This window comes from Thunnus maccoyii, chromosome 24, assembly GCF_910596095.1.
Source record: "Thunnus maccoyii chromosome 24, fThuMac1.1, whole genome shotgun sequence".
In the NCBI taxonomy this organism is placed as follows: Eukaryota; Metazoa; Chordata; class Actinopteri; order Scombriformes; family Scombridae; genus Thunnus; species Thunnus maccoyii.
Genome location: NC_056556.1, coordinates 15,830,549 through 15,854,073, shown reverse-complemented (window position 1 = coordinate 15,854,073; position 23,525 = coordinate 15,830,549). Strand labels below are relative to the sequence as shown.

At 38.1% G+C, this 23,525-nt stretch overlaps 1 protein-coding gene and 1 long non-coding RNA gene across 6 annotated transcripts in view; both read right to left on the bottom strand.

The window, feature by feature from the left end:
• The window catches only part of LOC121892164, a 54,407-nt gene extending 52,094 nt beyond the window's left edge, over window positions 1-2,313 (bottom strand). For all 4 annotated transcript variants that reach the window (XR_006094310.1, XR_006094312.1, XR_006094311.1 and 1 more), the window contains exon 1: window positions 1,953-2,313. This is a non-coding gene — a long non-coding RNA (uncharacterized LOC121892164). The remainder of the gene's footprint in view (window positions 1-1,952) is intronic.
• A 3,399-nt stretch (window positions 2,314-5,712) lies between these two features.
• Window positions 5,713-22,700, bottom strand: txndc16 (thioredoxin domain containing 16). 2 transcript variants are annotated; one of them, XM_042405467.1, is made up of 20 exons: window positions 22,251-22,700; window positions 21,733-21,899; window positions 19,881-19,963; window positions 19,668-19,741; window positions 19,316-19,390; window positions 18,415-18,536; window positions 18,087-18,177; window positions 17,831-17,999; window positions 17,145-17,314; window positions 16,950-17,010; window positions 16,704-16,857; window positions 16,451-16,597; window positions 16,203-16,262; window positions 15,775-15,979; window positions 13,981-14,117; window positions 13,079-13,163; window positions 12,301-12,442; window positions 10,035-10,222; window positions 9,557-9,747; window positions 5,713-6,007 (listed from the first exon to the last, which is right to left on the bottom strand). In XM_042405467.1, the coding sequence occupies exons 2-20, from the start codon at window positions 21,887-21,889 to the stop codon at window positions 5,772-5,774; spliced, it is 2,547 nt and encodes an 848-aa protein (XP_042261401.1). In that variant the 5' UTR covers window positions 21,890-21,899; window positions 22,251-22,700; the 3' UTR covers window positions 5,713-5,771. The 2 variants fall into 2 exon arrangements, with proteins under 2 accessions (XP_042261401.1, XP_042261402.1); XM_042405468.1 differs by lacking the exon at window positions 5,713-6,007 and adding an exon at window positions 6,062-6,832.
• Between the last annotated feature and the right edge of the window lie 825 nt (window positions 22,701-23,525).

Sequence of the window (23,525 nt, the reverse complement as noted above, 5' to 3'; positions counted from 1 at the left end):
GTGCATATACTGTAACTGCTCTCCTTCTAACAACAAAACCCCTCCGTTCAGGGACAGCTTAACTCACCAAAGATGGCTATAGAGATATTCAGTTTACTAACAGCCAGGGCTGCAATTAACCATTATTTTCATTTTTTATTGGTCTGTTGATCATTTTCTGATAAATAAATTTTGCTGATACAATGTCAGAAAAATGTGAAAAGCCCATCCAAATTGGCGTCTTCTATTCTTTTTTTATCAGATCAACAGTCCAAAACCAGAGGATATGCAGTTAACTACCATATAAGACTAAGGAAGGAGGAAAAAATCCTCTCATTTGAGAAGCTGAAATCAGAGACTGTTTCAGCTGTACAAGCTCTTCTAACTGCACAGATTTTCTATGTAATGAAGGCTTTCAAGGTTACCTTATGCTGCCATTGTGGGCAATCAGCAGATTGTGAAATTGGCCTGTTTGGCTTTGTCATCATAAATTAAACTGTCTGCAGCTACAAAGATCATTTCCACAGTTATCTGGCTAAATAGCGAGTCCGTCTCAAAAATACGTCTCTGACCAGATCCAAACACACTATTATCTCATGCTCTCAGCTGCTCTGGCAGTCAGTTTGCAAGAAATAGCTGCCAACAGCAGGAGAGCTAACTGTTAAGTCAGCGACAGCAGTTATTTCACTTTCTTGAGCCAACACTGGCACTGCCACACGATGCATAGCTGACACATGAGTTGAGGTCAGATAAGCCTTCAAGCCAAGAACTCTGGAAAATACATTTCTGAACCAAATAAAATTTTGTCAGACAGGATAGCTGAGGCAGAACCTCAGTATTTAATCCTGATCGAATCATTCCCTCCTCCTGGAAAAACATCCCAAAACCCAAACAGATACCATACAGTAAAAACCAGATGCCGGAATATAAACTCACAACGATGAGCCTGACCTTGGATTTTAATCGTATTTCTACTCTGTTCACTTCAGCATTCTTTGACACTGATGGACTTGAACAGCACACAGTAAACTGAACATTGACTTCATGAAGAAGAAATCCACTCCAAGACAGGAGTCAGTTACTATTTGAGGACTGTTTTCTCTCTGTTATTTTTGCCCTGTGCAGCGCATATCTGATCAAATGGTTTTAAATATTAAGTGAGTTAATCAATAAATAAAACATTCTTGCAAAGATATTTAACCAAATAATTATTAAAGGAATAATTCTACCATTATCAATTAGATTTATTTTCTCCATATTGCCAATAAACGGCAGTTGTTGCACATGTAAACCAGGGGCCTGACTGGGGCCAGCTGTTTGTTTTAGAAGGAGCTAGCAAAATTAAAAAATTCATTCATTCATTCATTCATAAACCAAACCACATTAGACGACAGATTTATCGTATGTTCACATCAAAAAGAAAAACTGCACATATCATAGATAAATGACTTAAATGATTAACATTTCTTATGTATTTTAACGTACAAAATACAGTGCCACAAAGCTTATACTACAGGTACAGGTCAGTGCTGAATAGTAAAAACATTTAGAGATCTAAAAGTTTATGTTCACAACAAAAAGTAAATGCATGCATCAAATACATGACTTACACACTCATATAGCCTACAGCAGTGGTAGGCAAATATTTGCCCCCCCCCCCCCCCCCCCCGGTTAAGGTTTTGACTTTCATGGTTTACATCAAAACTTTTACATATTTTTAACAAATCTCCTGTAGATGACCCAATAGACACAAGGCTCCTATAAATCCCAATTATTGCACTATAACCTTGTTACATGCCCCCATGTTCCATGCTATTTGAACAGTGAATGTTGCTGAAATTAAGTCTAATAAACGTACCTGAAATTAAAGTTTAATGTGTGAATTCCGCGACAATAACAGCTTTGTCCTTCACAAACACAGCTAGCAGCTAACGTTAGCACAGACAGACAAACAGAACATGTATTTGACTCACCTGTTATTTGAGGTCCAGGTCTATTCTCCTTTCTTATCCATGTTGACTTTCATTTTGTTTGTGGATAGAAGTCCTCATTTCTTCTCTTCATGGCTGCTAGCTGGCTTAGAAAAACGCAGTAATGCTGGCTAATACTTTAGCAACACTGTAAAACTAGCTCCAACGGTTGTTTATTAAATAACATTAACTTTTTGTTGTTTGCTGTGACGCCGGACTGAAACCATTCACAGTTTCGCGGTGGCATTACAATAAAACACAGTAAGATACTATATTTTTAACCAAAGGATGGCAGCTTCACCTGGTTTTCCTCATGGATGTGTTATAAGAGCTGGATACCGGACTAAAAATGGCGCCCATTCAGTCCTATAGGAATTTCTCGCCTGGCGCATACGCCAAAAAAGTTTCTAGCTTCCGGGTTTGCTTCCGCGTTGTGCGGCCCACTGAATATGCGCAGTAGTGTTTCCCCCGCTGGCCCCGCCCGCGAGCTCCCGCTCGGCCCATAGACTTTACATTGTGATGACATCACGGATTTTTAAATCGCTTTTCTCGGCTCGAGGAAAGTTTTACAAACATAAAACCTCCATGGATCAAAAGTTCATAATAGAAAGAGTCATAATTGACGTTGTTTGCAGTTCGAGGGGTCCTGTCAACAGTTTTACAGGCGTCTCTTTTGGGATGGTGGTCTATGGGGAAAATCCTTTTTGGGCCGCAGGGGGATTTTTCGCTGCAATACCGCGAGTGGCCACTGGGAAAAATTGGCTGCGAGGCTGAGCGGCGGCGCCCTATCCAGCCCTTTCCCTCCGTCTGGCAGACTTCAGTAAAGGTGTCATACCGTGTATGACGGTTTGACCACACAGGCTGGTGACATTTACCAGCCGTTACAACCCTGGGGGCGCTGTTTCACTCACTTTAGGAAACGCTAAAAGAAGAAGAAATAAAACGTATTTATTATGGCAAATAAAATTATTAAGTCTTTAATTAAAGCCCCCTCCATTCAAAAACATTTTTTTCTTCTTTTTTCTTTAGTTTGGATTTTTGATATTCACTCTCCAGAATGATGTATGTGCAGTTTGTTTTGTGAAAACAAACTGTTTTCTGCTGAATGGGGAAAGTTTCTCTGTGCCCATTGAAAATTCAATGTTAAGAGTCAGGCTATGAGCAGGATTTGTGACATCACCACTATTTTGGAAGACAATCCTGGTGCAATATTCAACTTACACAAGTGTGATGTTGAAACTTGAAGCCTCCAGTGTACAAACACTGAGAATTTACTTTACTGTGAAGTAGGAGACATCTTGTGTCCAGCTGTTAAACTTCTGAGATTAAATATATTCACATATTTACAGGTTCTGTCATTTTTATAAGGGAGAAGTTTAAAGTGGTAATTATACATTTTTTCTGGAAACAACATATCAAACACACATTATTATTCCGAGCAGAGTATTTTGTTTGGAGGGAATCTTTATTCTTACAGTTAGTGATATAGATATTTTATATAGTTGGGGGACTCCTGGCTTGTTCTGGGTCCTGAGAGAAAGCGCCACTGCATTTTAGGCAGGTCACTGAGGATCCCAGGCACATGAGATTATTATTCTTTAAATAATAAATGTTGAATTACACTCAAGGTGTTAAATGTGCTCTTTATTGCAGCCAGTAAGTTACATATGGGATAAATAATTGCGATTTACATTTTCCATATTTTATGCATTTTTTGCTGTTGTAATTTGTAATAAATCAAACTCTTACAGCATCAAAACACTTAGAACTTAAATTTTCAATCTTGTATCTAAAGCTCAGTCCGGTGACTCAGCAATGACACAGACAAAACCAGTAATTAGACAAATGTTGAAGCTAAAGATTCACATGGGATTAATAAAAAAAAATTCCACTTCAAACCACAATGCAAGTGATCTTAGACTTTAGTGCCTGGTTTAGGACGGATGTTCCATTTTAACAGAGACACTACTTGAGTTAAACAACTCAAGGTCCAAGACAACCACCAAACTAATTAAAACAGACCAATCCAGCACACCAGCATCTTTTTGTTCTGCATCTCAACTGCTGGGAAAAATTACACAGCCATCCCATGATGCCACTGTTATTACGGGACAGGAGGTGGAATGATGGGAACCATAACGTCAGAATAATTTCCAAGATATTTCCAGGATCTACATGTCCTTCACCTAAAGTCATTGCAATTTCCACGCATGGTGTGAGTTTATAAGAGTTGGCAGACATGGCAACAGTTAAAACAATGGAATGGCTTATAAAATTGTAGCAAATCTGCAGAAAAGCAGCTTAAGAATTCTTTTATTTATATGACTGATTAAGATGTTGGGAAGGCTTATTGGCACTGTAAAATGAGTTTGATGATTTTTTTTATTTTTTATGCAGAGGTCAAAATACAGCCATACTTCATCCTACAGAAGGCAGATTTAATACAGATCAGCTGTCAATCATTGTTGAGCAGAAGAAACTGTGACGGACTGCCAGAAATACAGACATACAGCAATTTTCAAGCACTGTTAACTGATTGGAAGCACTGATCCACAAATTTACAATGGTTATATTTTGATGTGAGGCAGCAAACATTACTTTACTGCTGCTGGACAGTCGCTTTTAGAGACAAGTAGCTCATTCGTCCAGATCTAGTAAACAAAATTCAAGAGGTAGTACTAGTGTATACTTAAGGTTGCTTACCTTATCCTTGATGTCTTGTTTTTCTTGTGTATCAGGCCTCTAGTAATGGTGGAGTGTCAGCAGTTAAAGAAATATACATTTTACTTAGGGAGAAGTAGCAATAAAACAGTGTTAAAAAAGCATTTGGACTACATTATGTACACCTGGGTCATTAAATCTATAAGTGCATTACATTTTATAAGCTCATATTATGATTCTAATGTAAAATATTAACCAACAAAGTAAATAAAGCTGTAAGATGAATTAAGTGGAATAAAAAGTACATTTCTCTCTGAAATGTAGTGGAGTAGAAGTATAAATAATAAATATTTAAGTATTAAGAACCTTAAAAGTGTACTTGAGAGTTGCTTTCCACTGTTGTGCTTATTTAGGTTGGGTAAAGAGTTTTATAGCTGCTCAAAAAATACCTTTTGAGTCCAAGTATAAGGATGTAGATCATACACAAAACTGACATTTGATCTGGCAGATAAAGCGTCTAACACCGCGAAATGTGTCAATGCAGATGGGGAGATCGTTTATCAGGTGGTGTTTGTGATTACATTGAGTTCATAGTTTTAATGAATATGCAAAGTGAGCACCGGTCAAGTTTAGCTGAAAGAAAAATGATTCATGGGATTGAATGTCAGTGAAACTCAAATTATAGCTTACAAATGTGTTTTCAGCTGATGTGGTGAAACCACACAAGTTTACTGAGAATTCCTCGCAAGACCGCAGCACTATTACACCAGGAAATGAGAGCATTTCTTTAAACACTTCTGAGGAAACACCTACAGATTTGTTTCATGTTTCAGAAATACGACGACCACATAATATACATATTGATATAAAAATGTTTAAGAACTTAACAGTCTCTATGTTGCTTCCCATCTTTAACTAATAAAACAGATTAATATGCAACATTATGCATCTTTTTTTTTTTTAAATCTTTTCAAATCTGACAAAATTCTGAAGAAAAGAATGAATATCAATTACACATTCAATAGTCCTGTGATAAATACAGCATATACAAAATTAATATTTAAAAAATATATTTTAAAAAAGAAATAATTGAAGGCCAGAATCAATAGAAAAACATGTTTAATCGATGGCTTGGCGTCATCTCCCTTCCACCTTGTCATGTTACAGCTCAGAGTGAGGGTGAGAATCACGAGTGGGAGAGTCGGAGGAGGAATCTGTATTCTCCTCTACCACCGCATCGTCTTCCGCATTCACCTCTGCATCGTCTTCTTCCTCCTCCTCTTCTTCTTCTTGTTTAGGAGATAGCTGCCTTGCGAAGCCAGGCTCCTCCTTGTCCATGATTTTCAGGAAGTCATAGAACTTGACAGGAGGAGGCCAGCTATCCTCACCCAACATCCCTGCAGAGATACACAAACGCGAGATCTCGGATTACAATATGATTTGATACAGGATTTAAGCTGGTGTAATCATTTTAGCTTTAATTGTGCAACATGACAATCAGTGGGAAACTTCTGAAAATCTGAAAATGTTGATGAGCAACTTCAAAGATACTAAATAATGCCACAATGCAGAAACAGGCCTGCCATGGAAACTCCCAGGAAGTAAAAACTAGAGGCTTAAAGTCACTCTGCATCTTTATAGGCTGCAGGTCTCTGGTTTCTCTGTGGAGAATGGATGGAATGGGCAGGATGACATTAATGGATGACAATCCTTTGGTTCAGGTAGACAGAGACGAGTCACAGCGAGACCGGTGTCTTATCTTGTCTGTCGCCTATACAAACTACAGGGCTTAAAGGTCAGAGGTTAATGGCTCCAGACAGTCTGAAGTTACCTCAACAATCAGCACCTTCATTAAAAGACCGTTTTACGTTCATTACATGTGTAGCTGCTTAACTGCGAGCCTCTTGCACATACCTTTCACATTCCTCACAGGCAAAGCAGAGGAGCGCCACAAACTGAACTGTCACTGTTTCATAGATGCACTTGTCTGAGGGCAAGTAAAACTGTATAATAATGTAAAAGTGATGAGATAAAGTTGATGAAATCACATTAATATCCATCCTTTGAATGCATCCCCTTAGTGTATTTTACTCTTTCTGACATCTGAAAATCACTTTTTCAAAGTAACATACTGTAAATCAAGGCTGCACAGTCACCTGCCACGACTGCTTTTGTTGTTGCGTTCTCACTGATTTGCTGGCTTAGCAAAGTGTGTGGAAAACCTGTACAGAATGCAAACAACTGCAATGTATAAACAGTATAAATGTGTTGTTCAGTATCTGGTAACATATCCAGATGCAAAGTGCACTTTAACAGCAGGTGCAAAAAAAGATCTTACTTATAAAACAAGAGCTGAGAAGCAACTGACTAATTTCAGAGAACAGTTAAGAGTGAACAGAGGTGTGAAAATGACTCAGAAAGAAGTTCTGTTTTTTTTCTCAGGATTCACCCTACTGTTAATTCTAGTGATAAGAAGTCTGACTCAGTGCAAAAGAGTTGGGGTTTGTAGGACTACAGAAGCCAGCATTGGTGAGCCACTATGTAAATAACACTGTACTTCACCCACAGTAATTAACAGTAAGGCTTTAGGAAGCTTACCGTCTCTGGCTTTTGGCTTCAGGTTTTTAGGCTTTCTTTAAATGTGACTACGGTATGGATTTGTTGCTGTTTGTTTTATTTTATTCCATTTTTGCTTGAACACTGGTGTTGTTAATACAGTAGAGCGTGTGTTGTTTCCTTGCATCCACCTTTAGGGTTGTGGTGGGTGCAGGTTTTGGGTTTTTTTTATGCCGTTCTTGCCTTTATTTGATATTGTGGCAAAACAGAAACAGGAAACACAGGGAGAGACGGGGGGTAATGACATGCAATAAAAGGTTGAAATGGTTCAAACCAAACCGGGAACGTCAAACCACTCAACCACCAGGGTATTCAATCTGAAAATCTTGTTTTTTTTTATTTTAAAAAAAACTTAATGAAGAGTAAACTTTCAGGATTAGGAGTAAACGCCTTTAATTAACTTTTTTAACTTAGGAAATGACTCCTATCTCTGCTATTTAGGAGAGATCCGGAGGTGTTCTAACTTGTCAGAAGCTGCCGGGAAATGGCCTTTCTTTCCATTTTTTTGACTGATCTTGTGTGGGATGCAAAAGAACACGCTCTCCATAAAACCAAGTCTTCAAAATGGAGAAACAGGTAAAATGTAAAAATGCAGCTTTGCAACAGTGATAATTTGTATCTGTCACAAGCATTTCTACAATAATAAATCAAACTTTGATCGCTTGTACAGCTCCTCAGATAATGAAATGACATAAAAACAAACATTCATGCAAATCATGGATTTATTTATTTAAATTACCGATAGAGCTATATTTAAGATACGTTCATATTGTTACAGTGTATTTCCCAAGAGTGGGGGACATGCCAGGGCACATAGAGTGGTGCTCTTTTTCTGCATATTCATGACCTAAAATGTGATCAGAAACCCAGTTAAACAAACATTAAACTTATTCATTTGTTTAATGAGGACCATTATCCAATCTTAAATACCATATTTGCACAAGGCAAAAGCCTGAACCCTTGTTTTCAATGGTTCACATACTTTTGAAGCAGTAACTTCCCCTCCTGCAGAAATAGTTCAACTTAATGCTTCTGGTAACTGTTTATCAGCCCTGCACATCGGCTTGGAGGAAGTTTAGCCCACTCCTCTTTACAGAACAGTCTCAACACATGATGCACGAACTGCCTGCTTCAGGTTTTTCGGCTTTCTTTAAATGTGACTATGGTATGGATTTGTTGCTGCTATTTTAATTTCTTCTATGTTGTATTACATTTTTGCTTGAACACTGGTGTTGTTAATACAGTAGAGCTCGGGCTGTTTGCTTGCATCCACCTTTAGGGTTGTGGTGGGTTTGTTTTTTTATGGCGTTCTTGCCTATTTGACAATGTGGCAATACAGAAACAGGAAACACAGGGAGAGGACAGGACGTTTCTATAGGATTAAGGTCAGGACATTGACTCGGCCATTCCAAAACATTCACTTTCTACTGCTCTAACCATTCTTTGGCAGAGCGACTTGTGTGTTTAGAGTCGTTGTCTTGTGGTGTGACCTACTTTCTGTTGAGCTTCAGTTCACAGATGGATACCTTGACATTTCCTGTAGAATGTGCTGGTACAACTCAGAACTCATAGCTCCTTCAATGATTGCAAGCTGTCCTGGTCCAGAGGCAGCAAAGGAGCCCAAACCATGATACTTTCCACCACCATGTTTCACAGATGTGATAAGGATCTTATGCTGGAATGAAGTGTTCGTTCATCACCAAACATAACGCTTCTTCTTCGAGCAGCAGGTGTGCAGCAGTAATATACATGAAAGATGCGGCAACCATGTGATTGGATATGGTTGATTATCAACTATATTAAATTGTATTATGTCTGTTTTTAAGCCAAGAGTAGCTTGGCAGAGTGTACTCACAGCCTACTGCAAATGGATTAATGGTGAATATCATAATGAGATTCAAGCTATTTATTCATTTTGCATCATATTTTTGCATATATAACCCAGATCACTTAGTGACCTGGATTATCTGCATATACACATAAATCCTACACATGGAAATGTTGCTATTTTATCATGCTTCTCCTTGCTGAAAGTCAGTGTATTTATGTCAGTTATTTATGCAGTGCTTCACAAAAACTGTTGTAATAATTTCACTTGTTAGTCCTTTGTTAACTTTTAGAATGATGCTGAGACATGTGATGAATACGGACATTTCAAAACATTTCCTATTATTAAAATAAAAAATGGATTGATAAATCCTTTTTATTATATTATATTAATAATGATATTAGTACATAGTCAGTTTCTAACCACATTTACATGGGCTTTGGACATTCCCTTTTATTTCCTTAGTAGTAATCTCTTCTCTTCAGCGCTACCTCCTCCTTACCTGCAGATGACTCAGTCCCGTCCTCGACCCTCTGCAGCCACTGCAGGACAGAGGGGGCCACTATAGGGGTGCTGGGTGGGTACTGATAGATTTCACCTCCAGAGGGCAAATGAGTGAGGACCAGAGCAGGAAGTGGGGGCATAGAGCCCAGGTATGACCCCAGGACGGACATACCAGCTGGAGTACGGCCACTGCAAGACACACCAACAAAATATATCTATGAATTTATCAACGGATAAGAAAATAATCAAATAAGGTGAATATAAAAATAAAAAATATAAGAAGATAATCAAGACTAGCGTGGTGTTTTTAGCTGTGTACATGATAAATAGACGGAGCAACTAATCCATTGCCAGCTACGGAGGGCGAGCCCAAATATTTTGATGAAAAAAGCGCTGTAAAGATTTGAGATCAAATAAATGCGTATGAAAAAGTGCTGGCTGAAGGACTGATTGATAGTATTGATTGATGTACGTACAGGTGGATCCAGCATGCCAGGTATGGCTCCATTCTCTCCCCTCCCAACTCTACCACTCCTCTCATCTCCTCCACCAGCGCCTTGTTCTGCCTCTGCCCGATCTCGTCCTCCTCTTCTCCTACAAAGAGGAGGAGGAGGGCTTTACCCAGGGTGAGGAAGGACGGCAGGTTTTCCACCGTCAACTCAGGCTGGAGATACAACAGAGGAAAAAGTACAATAAATAACTTTGTGGAAATTAAAGCCAACAGGGAGTAGCTGTAAGGTAGATACTGATGCCTCAACGTCATCTAGAATAAAAATAGAGAAAATCAGCACAAAGGCCAGTTTCTGCTGAATATATCATAAGGGAATTTAATAAGCAAAGTCATTCATATAGAAATGAAGCTTGGTTGCACATGCAGAACAGATATTTGTAACTTTGCCAGGGTAAACATGTTTCATCTCACTACACTGATGTGATGTTGTGGTGATAGTTTACCTCACAAGAGAGGGTTATATTAAAACATACATACAGGGAAAGAAAAATAATGATCACAAATCCTCTCCTGCTTTCCCCAAAAAGTCGGACAGCCTACCTTCAGAAAAAATAAATATTACAATTAGGGCCTGACCAATACTGGATTTTTGGGGCAGATGCCGATACCGCATATTATATTGACGCATATCGGACAACGTATCCTCCTGAGACCCAGTCCATTGACTTGTGTCCTCTGTGTCCTCTGGACATTTTGTTCACATGCGTCTCCTTTTACTCCTTTGAGCTCTAATCTCTATCAATCCCTGCTGTATTGTAAAGAGGACATCCTGGGCTTTCCAGTCATATGTCATGTTATAGGCTGAGATGGATGCTGGGAACTTCCTCTTGCTTTTTATCCAAAATACACAACATAGCAGTAAGCACATTTTATGGAATGAGGAGATGTTAATCAAATATTGTTTCTGTTTATTGTTTTTTTACTATGATAATCATATATGTTCTTGTTTGTTACCTTGTCAAGAATAATATATTTAGTTTTGAGAGCAGTTAAATTATTTATGTTTTGAAATAATAGCCCTTTTATGAATGTCAATTATAGTGGACACCAAGACCATCTTAATATAGTGTTGGATCTCTCCATAGTGTTGGAGTTTGGAGTCAAAGGCACGATCGCCTTTTGTTAAAGCAGAGAGGATTCTTTAGCGGGTAGTTGATTTCCAAAGTTGTGTCATAAAATATATGCAAATTGCCTCAAGAATGTAGAATGTGTGTTTATTAGTATAATCAATAGAAGAACATATCACATCAATATCACTGGAATTGTCCCAATGATGCACTACTACCTGACTGCATTTAACCCAAATACATTTTTTGTGAGGTTTAATTGCTGAGGATTAATGTTCTTACCTTTCATTCATTGGTGTTTTCTCCATAATCATAGATTCACACCTGTGCTACTTTTTCCATTACATTGACAACAAAGTCTTTGAAGATTTGGCAATGCGTGCGGTTTTAATAGAAAATATACTACCATCTTTGCAACCGACAAGCGAGTGAAACAATCCAGAATATATAATATCACTTCACAGCCATAATTTGTTCAATTTTATTATCTTCTAAATTTGGTTGTCTTTTCTCATTAAAATGGTCCATTGCTGCATTACAGGATTTATAAAATGAGGGCAACAGTGCCACCAAGAGGGAACATTTGTTATTGGTTGGCTTCTTCATCCAAAGTGCATTAAAATACAATGAATGGAATTTGGACTCAGACCGCTAATCCTGGCCATTAAACTAATCTGGAGCCAAATCCATCAGTGCAAAGCAGCACAATAAACACTTACAGGGAGGGCTGAATTTGGGGGGGCTGAATAAATTTTGCTGGTTCCACATCACTCCGTTGCATTTGTATACTTTAGCAAATGTAAACTCAGACACATTATTCTGTCTTTGGATGTATTGAGGAAAACATGTCTAAACTCTGTGAATCCACATATGGTGCTTGTTATGTGTGACATACTGTGAACAATTCCGTCTTGGCTTTTACGAGTTTCCAAGGCGTTGCACCCACACTATTTATTTATGGCTATTGCATTTCATGAGTTTTAAATCAATCTGGGTTGAGAAACCTTGGGATTTGGGTGCATTAAAGTTTATTACCCCTAATCAGATAACTGCGTGCAAAATGCTTCATCCATAAACTAAACAATAAAGCTTCTGCAAACTGTATGCATCCAGATAAACTTAACATTTAGAGACAAATACACACACACACACAGTTTGATTTACCAGCGGATGGAGCAAGGCAGTGTTTATGTGTGAGAGCAGCTCCCCAGCAGAGGAGAACAGAGGCAGCTTGGAGGGATGAGTGTGTGTTCTCCAAGATGGAAACACCAAAACAACGGGAAGATCCACAGTGTGGTCTGCAGCCCTGCACAGTAAATATGTACACACACAGCAAACAACACTTGAGTTCTTGAGTTCATTTGCAAAAACAGAGTTGACACTCCCTGGAGTGCACACAAAAAAACATGAGGATCATGTGGATCATGTTTTTTGTGCACTCCAGGGAGTGTCAATCAAACATCTGTTTGTTCATTTTAGGAATGCTTTGTATCTATTTTTGCAAATGACCTCTTGATATACATGTACGCATAGAAAAACAGAGAAAATGCATCTAAAATATCGATGTAACACATAATACATTACATGGTGAAAAGTAAGGACCTTAAATGTCATGAATCAAGCTAATTTATAAGACTTTTTAATAATGGAGGAATATCTTAATCTTTACTAAACGTAACCACACATGAACCGAAGAGTCTTTTAATACCTGACTGGACTCAGCTGCTGGAATTCTACCCTTCAAACACAAACTAATTTCCCTTTTACTATCTCATGCTGTCTTTAAGTGCAAGCAGATGTACTACGTTTGGGTTAAAGGAGCATAGACAACTCATAAAACGCACATTTTCCCCTCTTCATATTTTCGTTACACTTTGACATGTCTTGAAGAGCCCTCAGGTGATCAGTCAGGGACAACCTTGAAAGAAGAATGAGCTGTTACCATTTCTCTGCCAGCCCATCTGTCAGCAATCCAGTCAGCACCTCCCCTCTTAATGACTTCGCTGCTTCAGTAAACAAAGGCAAATCTGGCAGGAAAGACAGACATCTCCATTACATTATTATATGATTTTATTAACAGTGGAAAAGAGATGGTTGATAAGCCAACAAAGGGTTTGAACAGGAGATATTATGAAAGATGCTTCACTTACAGTTATGTTGACAATATCAATATATGCTATTTGGGATAATATTTATAAAAATATTAGAGGAATTCAAGAAGGATATAGTAACTATTTTAAGTGGTAACCATCTGTGTAGGTATGTTAGTCAAATATATGTTTAATAGTTTCTGATTTTCCAAAAACAGAACTCAGGGGTCGACCTGATGATGAAACATTTACACAAAAAGCTTACTGGCTAGTTTATATATGTAGCATTCAATGTCTTTCAAACTCAACAGAACTCAGCTAACAGAATCATTATTGCACTGTCTACATTTATAAGTTGATATAAATGTGGTTAATGTGAACAAAAGGGAGAATCCCCCTCGTGTGTGAGCATTTGATCGTGCTCATGCTGAATCTATCACGTCGTGAATCTTTTCATGTTGCGCAGATGGTGTGGGTTATTGCTAAAATATGCAGAGTGTGTAGCTGCTGTCTCTGGAGCCCTCTTAAAAAGATCAAATATTAACACTTTGGACTATCTATGCCTGCCACTCGTTATAAATTGTAAAGATAAAAGCGAAGTTTCATAATTCATCATTTTAAAGCACTTGGGATGAAATTTTTACTTTGAGTAGCTGCTATTTCATCAATTATGACATTTGTAAGAATTGTAAAATTTGATTGGTTTCTGCTTGTGTGCAGAGTGCTTTGGTGAACTGTGCTGCAGCTTTCCTACCCGCATGTGTGTGTGTCTTGAACAGTCCAAGTACTCTGTCAGGCTTATAGCCTGTTAACTCAGGGCAAGGCACTTCTTGAAGGAATGATGTCACTTCCTCTAGGGTGGACAGCGGTGCGGGAGAAGCTGAGCGGCTCCTGGAAGAAGAACAAAGCGTACAAAGACACATGTGTGAGTAGATCGACATATCGTAACATTGCAACAACATTCACTCTTTAATGATCTACACCTTACATGAACGCAACAAACATGGGTCAACATCAGTCTTTTGACCTGTGCTGTGTGGAGGATCTGAAGATGGTTAAAACCTCAGAATATAACTAATCCAAGAGAAAGGTTAAAACATTCTGCTCTCATTCTTTTGAAGGAGACTCTGCTGGGTGAGATTGCTGGACTTAATCAAGACATAATAAAATATAACATGGATCCAAGTCTCCAGGAGATTACAGGACAAAAAGCTTTACCTGAGATAATCTCCTGAGTTATAGAAAACATGACTGCACATAAATATAAGCAATGACTCCGTGATTCCTGCAGATTGAAGAAACACTTAAAACACCTAAAATGGATTTATATTGTCCTGCTGTTTTAAGATGAAGCATGAAAAAAGCCAATCTGGACACAAGCAGTGAGTTGCCAGAGTTCTGTTCATACAGCAGCAGTATTTCCTCAAAATTCAAAAGGTCATTCACTTCTTTGAGCAATTTATTTATGTTTAAATGTGTTTACATGTAGCTGAGCTAATACATGAGCGTGTTTCCTGTGTGTGTTTATTTGTAGCGGTGAAGATAAATATCAGGTTATTTAAGATTATGCTGAGGTCTGACAGATTAGAAGTGATAAGACAGACCTCAATAGTGACGCAAACACTTATTTACAAATGTGTAATCTTCTTCAGTAAAACACTGCTGTTCTCAGGAACAGCTTCATGTCCATGGTACAGCTGTGATGATGTCCAAGACAAACATCCCTGTAGGGATATTGAAGTTTATTTTGTCTTTCTTTGACTTTCTTGATCATATCTTGGGATTTCAGCAGCACCAGAATTTTTAGTACATCTTTGGATAGAGTGCAATTTGGTAGTAGTTTGCTTGAATGCTGAAGATGATCAAGTACTTTTGTTTTTTCTACTGCTGCAGTCTTTGTAACTGGCTGGATGAACACTTTAGTGACTGTAATCCAGCAACAGAGGCCGAGATATTCTAACTTTTAGTCCCTAGTATGGTTCAAAATCACCGGATCCTACATTTCACGTGATGCAACTTGATGGTGTCTTTCATTAGAATACTATACTATACGAATACAATAGAATACTATTAAATGCCCACAGTTTTCAAACCTTTAAATGTTTGTAACTCAGTCTTTCTAGTTAAAAATACATAGTTTCCAAACCCAAGCTGAAATAGCCCTGATGACATCACTATGACATCATCAGGGTTATTTTTATAAGACTATGGAAAGTGAAGACATTTTAAAAAAGTCACAGAAGATGTTACACAATAGTTTTCACATTGACTAGGGAATACTCCTCCTGACGAGTGAACTGAACTTCATCTGTAAAATCAGTTGAATGGCCCTTTAGGTTCTAAATTGTCTGGATATTCCTTTAATAAAAGAAGCATATTTGGTTGAATACTGATTACTATTTGCTTGAAATGTTTTTTCTCAATTCTAATTTTGCACCTTTTATTGTTTCAGAGAATGTAATTGCTGAAATGTAATATTTAAATTAACTCCTGATTTAAAAATTAAGACACATTCATGTCTTTGTTGATTTTCAAGAAAACGTCTCACAGCATAATGAAGCGATGCAGCGCCTCACTACCCAGCATTCCTCTGTAATGCTGGGCTGACTCCTGGGGTCGGAGCAGCAAGACGCTGGGGAAGGCTGTGATTGGCTGGAAAGGAATCGGGAGGGAGCTGCCTGGCTGAGCGGCACACAGGTCGGTCCACTCTCCACAGTCGGCGGCGCTCATCTGAACATCGTCGACCTCGGACTCTGAAGAGATTTATTAACAATAATGAAAACCAATGTTTTTTCATAAAAATGAAAATGACACAATCTGTCCGCTGTGTTACAAATGAGGAACTGATAACAAGATAATAATAATGAATCAGAAAGTAAAAACTAAAAGAGTATCTCCTAGATTGGAGGTGGCAAAATTCCAAGTTTTCATGAACACATCACATAGATACAGCTCATACTGTGCTCTCCTGTTTACCTGCAAGTCTCTCTGCAACTTCAATGAAGGAGCTGAGAAAAGTCATTGAAACAGCATCCCCTGGTGGTGAAAATACAAACTACATTTAATTCCATCCACATTTATTGTCACTGTAAATTCATAACCATTTGCTTCCTGTTGCTCAACAGTACAGTGATTTTTTTTACAGTGTGATGAATTGAAAAATAAAGGAAAAAAACATTTCCAGCAATACATGAATGTCACTAAGTATGGAGACTGTGTCTTACATTTGAGGTAGAAGAGCGCCACTGTCAGGCTGCTTTGTGCTACTGTAGTGTGAAAGTTGTCAGAGGTCAGTTGGGTAATTGAGTCCATGTCCAGCAGGTCTCCTCTGTTGTCGTAGATAACTGCTGCAATTTCATCGTCCAACTCGCCTGGAGGCAGACACAGAAACACATAAATACTCACATATCTTATTCTCCTTTTCTACTGTTTGATTTCTGTCATCTTTCTTCTCCATTTCACTATGAAACACTTTACCAAAATGTGAATCTTCCTCCTCATCCTCCTCCACCCCTTCCTCCTCCTCCTCCTCCTCCTCCTCCTCTTCACCCTCTGCCTCTTTCTCTTGATGAATGAAGAGCTCTATGACCTCATCGAGATTGTGTAAGGTCAAATACTCCACCTCTGAACCCTGGAAGTTTAACATAAACGCACACAAAAAGGTAAAACACACATGGGTAAAAATAATAAGTACTTATTTTTGTATGAATGTCATCATCATACCATCTCAGGCAGCCTGTAAGCAGCATTAAACTCGTCAGGGGTTTTAACTGCAGGACTCTCCCTGATAACACACATACACAGAAAGAGATGTAGGTAGATTTAGACTGTTTTACTGTAGAAACAAAGGATAAAATAATAATAAAATGGGAAAATACTACAAAATTAAATTGTATGTTGGACACCTGTACCTCTTACCTGTGTACGAGCACCAGCAGGGCCAGGCCACGGAGCCTCCAGGCCAGAGTGGTGGCCGTGTCCAGGTCCAGGTGTTTGGTTGCACGACGAGAGAACAGGAAGACCTGGGGGGTCTGCTGGTAGGGGAACTGGGGGGGCTGGACTGCAGAGGGGTCATCATATACTTCAGACTGGTGGTGGAGACGGCAGAGATGATGCAGAAACACACATAATTATTATACATGATATTCACCAGTATTCAGCAGTAAACTGAATACCAACTGAGTTTTGGACTGTTGGTTGAATTGAACAAGACATTTGAAGATGCCATCTTGGGCTCTGGTAAATTATTATGGACATTTTTCACTTTTCCTTTTATAGACCAAATAATTAATCATTATGAAATGAAATCATTAGTTGCAGCATTACTCTAGAGTTCTCCTCTTTTGCAAGGACAAAACTAGGTCTGCAATTAAAAGTTATTCTCATCATCGAGTCCTCTGCGGATCATTGTCTCGATTCATTGGTTAATTGTCTGGTGTATAAAATTTCAGAAACTAGTGAATAAAATGCTCATCACAATTTCAAAGTCCAACATGACATAATCAAACCGACCAACAGCCCGAAACATGAATTTGATAACAGACTAATTGTTTCAAAAACCTTCAAATACAAAGAAATCTTTGCTGAAGGATTATCCAATTTACCACTAGCGGAGCCTCCATGAGCTGCAGGAAGGAGTGGAGGCTGAGGGTAGACAGGGGTTTCCTCATACGGGTCAAAGGGCATCGCTCAGAGGTCATCCGGGTCATGAACCCTGCGTGAACCCTACAGTGGAGGAACCACACTCGAGACGATGGAGAGGATTCGTTCACACTGAAAGAGAAGATGGAGAGGGAGAGACATACAGTAAATACAAGAAAAGAAAAGAAACAAAGAGAATAAGAAAAAAAAACAACATACCCCAAGTGTTTCAAGACTGGACCTCCGGTTATGAGGATGAACTGGTATTTGGATCCGTACACGTAAGCCGTCTCCATCATCGATCTGTGCTCTGAGGAAGTACATTCAGCAGAAACAACACAATTAATCTGTTGAGTCAATTAAGTCAATCAATCAATCAGACAATCAGTCTCCTTCATGAGTCACCTGCCTGATCTTATCCATTACTGTAATGAGACCAAGAGACAAAACAGATGAATATCATATCTAACCTCATTATTTATAATAATCCAGCGTCACATGCCAAAAGAAACATTTTCCTCATCTTTCCCCTCCTCGCTCCCCTCACCTTGTGTCCCCAGACTGCTGACGTAACCCAGCACAATATCCTTCTTCCCTCTGGCTGTCTTCTCCATGGCAAGGAGGTCTGCATCTGAATGGACGTACTTGACCTCATCACGTAGGATGGCACTGGAGGAGAGAGACAGATAGACAAAAGCTGTGTTTTCATCTAACTGTCATCTTAAAGGATAAATCTGGTGTTATTCTATATTTTTCTTGTTGTCAATAAATGCCAAGAAAAGACCAAAACCAACAGTGTGTTAGTCTGTCTGTTTCAAAACTTCACACCCTCCTACTGAGGATTTAAATCTTATTTATAGTTTCACTTTTTTGCCAAAATGCGTAGTAATTTTAGCAGTGTAGTTTTTAGCAAACCTTCCTCAAACAAGAGGAAATTGTTCATTTTTGGGGGGACTATTTTCAGCTGTGGATTAATACACATCCAGCGTGAGAGAGCATTTCAACTCACATTTTGTGCTGTCTGAAGATGAAGAAAAGATTTACCTGGAGACAATCTAACGCACCAATCAATGGCAATACAAGCACAACACAATCACTCATCATGTGATTTATATGTTGAGGTCGTGGTAGAGACACTCTATATGTCCGAAGCCACTTATCTATTATCTACAATCATATGTAATGAGAGTAAACTGTTGACTGTCTGCTTATTTCATGGTTATTTACTCCATAAAAGTGCTTCTGTCAAAATGTCAAAGAGTCACTGTCAATACAAGTCATTTCCTCATTACACACTGTGATTAGTTTTCATTGAAAACTGATATTAAATGAATAAGACATTCTAAAATAAATAATACTATGAATGAATTCACACTCAAAAAAATCAATAAAATGTTTAAAATATAACTCCCAACTGTATGATAACCGAAGGAGTGTTGCTTACTTACAACAGGACTTCGGAGACTATGGAGTTGACGTCAAACACGGTGTCCAAATCAAAACTCAAGAACTCCTTCCCGCTCCTGACAGAGAGACGTGAGTTAAAAAGAGATTCCAACACAATACCACAAATACTGTGTGTCTACTGGGAATACTACTGCTGCTAATTTGACAGAACTGGTGTTACTATTGTGATAAATACTATCAACAGCTCCCACTAGTACTGTACTCCTACTATTGATTCTACTGTGATAAATTATTTGTAGTAGTAGCAGAATTCTACCCGAATTTATTTCAATTTTACACTTATTGTATTTTTTGCTTGACCACCGCTGAACACATCACGTCTACACAACATACCTGAATAGAAAAGCTGTATGCAGCACCCTTTCATTCATGCAGTATGAGGGAAGCAGCTCTTTATTGCAGTTGATCTAGACAGAAAGAACAAAAGCTACCTTTCAATATTTGTCATGATTTACTACACTCAAATGTTGAAGTTAGTAAAAATGTGAAAATTTGAGTACTAATGTCAACTCTTATGACAGATAAAGCACATAGTCCTACAGTTACCTTGCCAACCAGTATCCCATAATCCTGCAGAACCTCAGCAGACTTCTCCAACTCCACCAAGAAGAGAGAGATGGTTGGAGAGACTGGAAACAGAGAACAGAGAGAAATACTGTTATCTTTGTATTTCCAAAACATTACTGAACTTGGAAGATACATATTAAAAAAAAGGAATGGTCAAAATCAGAGCAGCAGGGCCCAAGAAGCTGCAATAACCACAGCTACTACACTTCCCATAATGCAACTCAACTGCACGCTTTCTTTATGCTGCGTTCACATCATGTGGGATGGATGGTAGAGATATTTATGAAATGTGAGGGTTCACATCACAGGACAACTCAAAATGCTCTGCATTCACAATATAACACTATATTCATTCAATTCATATTTATAATTACATTAAGCGACTTAATTACTGAACAAAATCTGCCAAGAATCTTTTCTCTTTTGCAGTCACTTTTTGCAGTTTTGCTGCAGAATTTTTAAGTTTTAGTTCTGACACAAAGCTCTCATGTGGTCGATTTTGTTCAATTATTATGACACAAATGTAATCCCATAAAAGACAGATATTGGCTGATGTGAGGTTTCCCTATTTGCATGTTTTTCAGGCACTTCCATACATATTATAATATATATATATATATATATATATATATATATATATATATATATATATATATATATATATATGTACATAACCTGGATGTTGATTTTGAACTGACTCAGAAGAAAGCTGATTTTTGTAAGAGAAACTTGGTGATTTACAATCCAACCAATCAGAATATGACATGAAATTCCACAAAATATCATGGCTACAGTGATGAGCTAATGTAAAGCTGCTTCTCAAAAACATATTTACCTCAAACTCACTTTGAAAAATCTGCATTTCATGTTGCCCTCTCTTTTTGAATTTTTGCTACTTTGGCACCACGAGCAGGTTCACACTCAACTCTGGCCAATGTTTACAGTTTCGCTACTTTTTAATATATTTATGGGGCATTTTGCACCTTTATTAAATAGGGATAGTAGAGAGATGACAAGAAACAAGAGGGGAGAGAGATGGGGAATGACATGCAGCAATAACGTAGCGGTGCATATGGTTTATGACATGTATGTGCTAATTTTAAAATGTACGTGGTAGCACTATGGTCCAAAAGGCATTCACTGCATCATCTGACATACCTCGTGATTGATAAGCAGCAGTCTGGCACAGATTGTGATGAGGAGATAATTAGACCAGTTTCTCACAGAGTGACTTGCAATGAACTTGTAAGATTGCTGTTTTAGCAGTCTATAGGCGCATGTGGGCCCTCTTTACCTAATTAACACCACATCTTTTGAACGTCAGACCTCTAAATTGTAATGCAGACTTTCTGTTAAACATTTGAAGTCATGCCCAAGTCAACTACTTTCACAGGCTGCGTAGTGCTCCCTAAAATCAAAGAAATACTCCTTTAAGAGGCTTTAAATACCCATGATGTGACCAGATCCATGAATTTGCTATCTGTTGTGTTGCACCTTGGCAACTTTCTGGATTAATGCTGACACGACAGCAATTTTTTAACTTTGAGAATGCACACACAGTGAGGTGCAAACCAGTGCGAGCTTAAATGCAAGTCCATCAGGATTAAAAACACGTTGCACAATTTCTCTCCAGTACACTGGGCTTTTTTCACCTCACCAAACATTTCAGCTTAGTAGCTAAACGCATATAACATCCTCTGCTCAGAGGACAATTTGAAGCGTGTGACAGTTCTGACAAATGTGTTGCATCACTGCTAAAATATAGTGTTCTCAATACATGTGTAGAGAAGACTGAACTGTTTACTTGTGTTTGACAGAGTGAGCAGCCTACCTTGATGCTCAAAATAGATAAACATCATCTTCGCAGAATGCAGTTTGTCATAGAAGTCGGCCGCTGTGTATTCTATTAGGTCTGATGTGTTGGCCTTCTCTGTACATCCTCCTGACCTCGTCCACAGCAGGAAAACAGCAATACACACCCACATCATGGAGAACAGGCTGTAGGGGAAAGATGTTGAGTAATTAAGGGATGTAAAGGTGTTATAAGCACAGAGGAGCATAATATTTTGTAGATAAACATTTTTAACATGATAATGATATTTGTTACTCTTCTATAAACAGCACTGTCCCATTACTTCAGTGTATATTTCAAGTCATATATACCTATAGAGGACAGGCTGTAATAAGTTCAGCTTTAATTAATGTGGGGTATGAAACAAACCAAAGAGGGGTAATATGAACACTCACTATTATTACATATGACTTGCACTATGCTATATGTAATTGGTTCATTTCTGTGGATAAGCTGTGAGGAAAGGAGCAAGCAGTGTCGACAAAGCTGAAACCTACCTGAGAAAGTTGAGGTAGAGTTAAGGTTTAACTTTTGTCTTTCCCAGTGTCACAGACGTTAGAAACCACAGTTAAAACCGTGGTGAACGAAGATAAATACATTATAACTCTAATTACGAGCAGCAGCTTCTCCTACAAGTGTACAATACCTAACAAAGTCCAAACATGTTAGGAATGTAGGTAATGCTACTTCTTTAGCTAACGTTAGCGCTGTTAGCTGCAGCCTACTGATGTCCATTCATGACTTTATAAAGAAAGCTAACAGTAACACCTTTACATTTTGAAGATACAAATGGAATATGTCCGTGTGAGACGTAGGTCATAGACATAGCTAGTTTGTAAGGTTACTGTTCGCCAAGCTGCACAGTGAAAACTGAAAAATATCTCTTAATAACAGAGTGATGGTGATGATGCTCCATCTTTCGCAAAACAGTGTCAAGCTAACCGAGTTAAAACAGCACTTCCGGTCATCGTTTTAAAATAAAAGATTTAATTTATGTGTTTTGTGTGGCGACGTTTTTGAGTGGTCAAAAATAAAATGTGTTTTATGAGTCTGTACTTGATAAAAAATACAGCTGTGTTAGCTGTTGTTTTGATTTCCAAAGGGTTGCTGTTCCGTGCATATGTTATGCTCTTATGTTTTATTCAATTTATTATTTATTTGACTATATTGAACTTTACAAACAGTGTGACACAATAACTATAGTATTTAAGGTCCTTGACATGTGTCTGAGTAGGAAAAAAATCATAAACGAATTAACACAGCTTGTATTATTATTATTATTATTATTATTATTATTGTTGTTGTTGTTGTTGTTGTTGTTGTTAAACCTGCAGTGTGGAACTTTTACATATAAGTGAACATCTGTTACATTCAAGCCCTTGCCAAACGAGTTCACACAATACTGATTAAGCCCATCACCGCCAGGTAAATATTTCTGTACTTCACAGTATACTCATATTTTAAATCTGGTATCTACAAAGCATGCGCTCCAGAGACTTCCCTCAGCCGAGTGGCTAACTTCCGGTTAGCCCTCTGCTAACTTGAATGCACTGCAGCTTTAATTGCACACTGCATATACTGTTTACTCTTGATCAATATTTAGTACATTTGATTTCATTTTCTTCCATTTTAAGTATGTATATATATATTTTACATATTTTTTTTCAATTTTAAATTCTTTTTTATTCTATTTAAGATTACTTAATTTTGTGTATATATTTATGACTGTTATGCACCACAACAACACAAATTCTTTGTATGTGCAAACCTAC